The sequence below is a fragment of the Atta cephalotes genome, assembly GCF_000143395.1.
Source record: "Atta cephalotes unplaced genomic scaffold scaffold00070, whole genome shotgun sequence".
In the NCBI taxonomy this organism is placed as follows: domain Eukaryota; kingdom Metazoa; phylum Arthropoda; class Insecta; order Hymenoptera; family Formicidae; genus Atta; species Atta cephalotes.
In genome coordinates, this window is record NW_012130134.1 from 860,522 (window position 1) to 863,625 (window position 3,104).

The window sequence follows — 3,104 nt, forward strand, 5'->3', positions numbered from 1 at the left end:
CTCTATAATGGCATCAAATATATCGTTATTGAAAACAAAAGCGAATCCAAAAATTTCTCAAGATGGGAGCAATTGGTAGATTTATATGCTATTGGGTTGCCGAGTTTCTCCAATATATATATTATGTGTTGCCAATAATCAAAAAAAACAAAAAAAAGGAAAATTTCCACAATTTCCATATTTTTCCGTTTTATTTTTTACGTATGCATCACAAGCGTTAAAATTTTTTTTGTTTGTGACAGACAAAAAATAAAAGCTGTAGCATAGACTTTTTGCATAACACTGCATAATGCGATGTTGTTTACAATATGGTAGTAAATCTTAAACTATAAGAATTTAGGAGTTTTTTAAATTAAAAAATATTTTTAGAATATCAAAATTGTGATTAAACATTTCAGAAATATTAAAAGTATATATATTTGCTATATAAATAAGTTTAACAAAGAAGATATTCAAAACAGGAGCTGTGGCGCCCATGGCTCCTGAAAATAGATTCAGAGATTATTATACACAAGTAACAAAATAAATTATGAAAATTTTGATTAAATTTTCCTCTTGTGATGGTCGTTTTTAACGAATAATGTAATTATCAAACGATTCAAACGTCAATGATGCCTCAGGCGTTGACATTGATAAATTAAGCTCTAATGGTAACTTTACTTCGACGTAGATTAATAGGTGTAACTTAGCAAATACGATTGACCTTTATGTCTCAAATAAGATCGTTGTTACAGCGGGTCATGGATATTTTAGAAAATTATTTCTTGTCTAAATATGAATTTTGTTTCCAAATCCAATAATTTATCAACCGAAATTCAATTTTGAATTAGCTTTATATTTTTTATTTATATACTTATAAAATTGAATCAATTTTTTGCATTAATAGAAGTAATTGTAATAAAAGCTAGTTTAAAATTAGCCAATGTCAGGCTTACCCAAGACAGTAATTCATAAATCTTATATTAAATCTTATATTAAATCTTATATTAAATTGCTAATAAAATTTTATTTTAAAATTAATTATGTATAGAAATATAAATGGCATATTTAATAACAACGTTTTTTTTCTAGTGATTTCCGGTTTTAATGGGCTATATTACTCAACGGGACTAAAAGCACAAAAAACTGTTTGAACAGTTACGATCATTGTGAGCGACATGTGGGAATTTCTTTCCATATTTTAATTATTAATAATTTTGCAGGAGATCTTTTTCTTTCATCCTCCATACGTTATTTATTTCCATACCTCACATAATTTGGCCAAAAGGCTATTTCAAGAAATAGTATCGCATACCATTATTCATACATCTTTCTGTTGTCGGTTGATAGCTTCGGTTTTGGTTACCTCGAAACAATAGGGCGGAGATCAAGATGGTCGAACCTCGCGTGATCTACGAAGATAATGCGAGCACGATACTCGATGCATCGTTTGAGAGGATCTTTGACCGTTACGTGGTTACACTAGTGTTGCACGATCGTCAGAGAGTATCGTAACTTGCCCGAAGGGAAGTCGTAACGGAAACGGCTTAACCCATCTTAGGCTATATTTCCTCGGACTACGAATTTTTCTTATCTCTAGTGTATCTCCCAGTATCTCCGCTCCAAAAAGTTACATTTATTTTATGTCAATGTAACGTAATTACATTATAGCAATTATACACGTTAAATAATCTCTTTTAATTACTTTCAATTAGTCTCTCTTTACTATGTAATTACTATAATTCAAATATAAAGAAACTACGATAATTCATACTTCATAATTTGACTTTGAAATTAAAAAAGTTTAGCTTGTTTCCGAATTATTTTTTTCTTTGACTTTCCAAGCGCTCGCCTTTTTCATAGATTTACGATCTTGAACGGTGCCTGTTCTTAAGATTCGTAAGAAGCAAAACGAGAGAAGTTGCGCTAACACGGTACGCTGCATACACTTGATCTTTATTTTAAGTGCGGATGATTGTAAGCGTAAATGGTGACCCCATAATACGTAAAAGTGCGTTGGAACAATACCAGCCCACAGCATGCTGGCTTATCTCTAATTCATTTTAATTAGAGGATGTTACGAAAAAATATCGTAGACCTTGCGTGAAGGTTCCATCGAAATTTAAAACTCGTTTCGACTGTAACATCGTAATCGAATCATAAAAAACGTACGTATTATGACATTTAATTCTATTAGACATTACTTGACTACAAAAAAATAAATCATTTCAAGAAATAAAATTTCTTTAACAGCTCATACTTAAAAGTTAGAATTTAACGTATTTATCTTCATTTGCTACAAATTATAATTATGATAATTACGACTTGTGCTCATAATATGTTTTTATAGTTCGAAATTACACTTAGAGACAGAAAGTTCAATAAAAATTAAAAATAAAATAAGAACATTAAAAAAAAGCAAATATTATTTTTAAATATAAGAATACTTAAAAATAAACATTTATTAGAAAATTTTTATTTTATCATGTTTGCGACTGATGATCGCGCGCTCATGAAGTTTTTCTGTCTTTTTATATCTTTCTGATGTGATTTGCAGTCGTCAGAGACATTGTCAAAGAATGCCATACTGATTGCGTGGTGCATAATAACGCGTACGAGAACTTATACGGTACGATAATTCGATGGACGGAAGGTGTAAGTTAGTGTAGGATTGCTTAACAATTGCTTGGAAACTTTTCATCTCCTTCGATTATTGAGACGAAGGTTATACTTGACGTTGGGACACGTCACAAATTGCGAACTTTCTTTTCTCTGTCCACGACTGCAATCTCTGCTAATCTTTCTGTTTTCTCCAGAAGAAAACCGACGGATATTGTCGCGACGTTTCTTGCGTCGCTTTTGTTAGCTCTTCCCATGTGTTTGATGATGTGCTAACGTAATAATCAGGTTACTACATTAGATGATTATATGAAGTAAAGCCATGCGATGAACCTAATATCTTGAATCAATATTACTTTTATCTTACCGATCCAGAGCAAGCGTAACCGCATATTTGCTGGCGCAAGCACCCTCAAGGAGTGGGCGAATCTGAAAAGATAGTGCAATCGATTGATCTGTTTCATACATTTATATATGTGTGTGTGTGTGTGTGTGCGTGTGCGTGT

General features: G+C 31.6%; 1 protein-coding gene across 1 annotated transcript in view; it reads right to left on the minus strand.

Moving 5' to 3' along the window:
* LOC105624017 (collagen alpha-5(IV) chain) overlaps positions 1–2,020 on the minus strand; it is a 6,038-nt gene extending 4,018 nt beyond the window's left edge. Inside the window, exon 1 of the mRNA XM_012205387.1 lies at positions 2,008–2,020. Within this exon, the coding sequence (XP_012060777.1) occupies positions 2,008–2,020 (13 nt within the window). The remainder of the gene's footprint in view (positions 1–2,007) is intronic.
* Between the last annotated feature and the right edge of the window lie 1,084 nt (positions 2,021–3,104).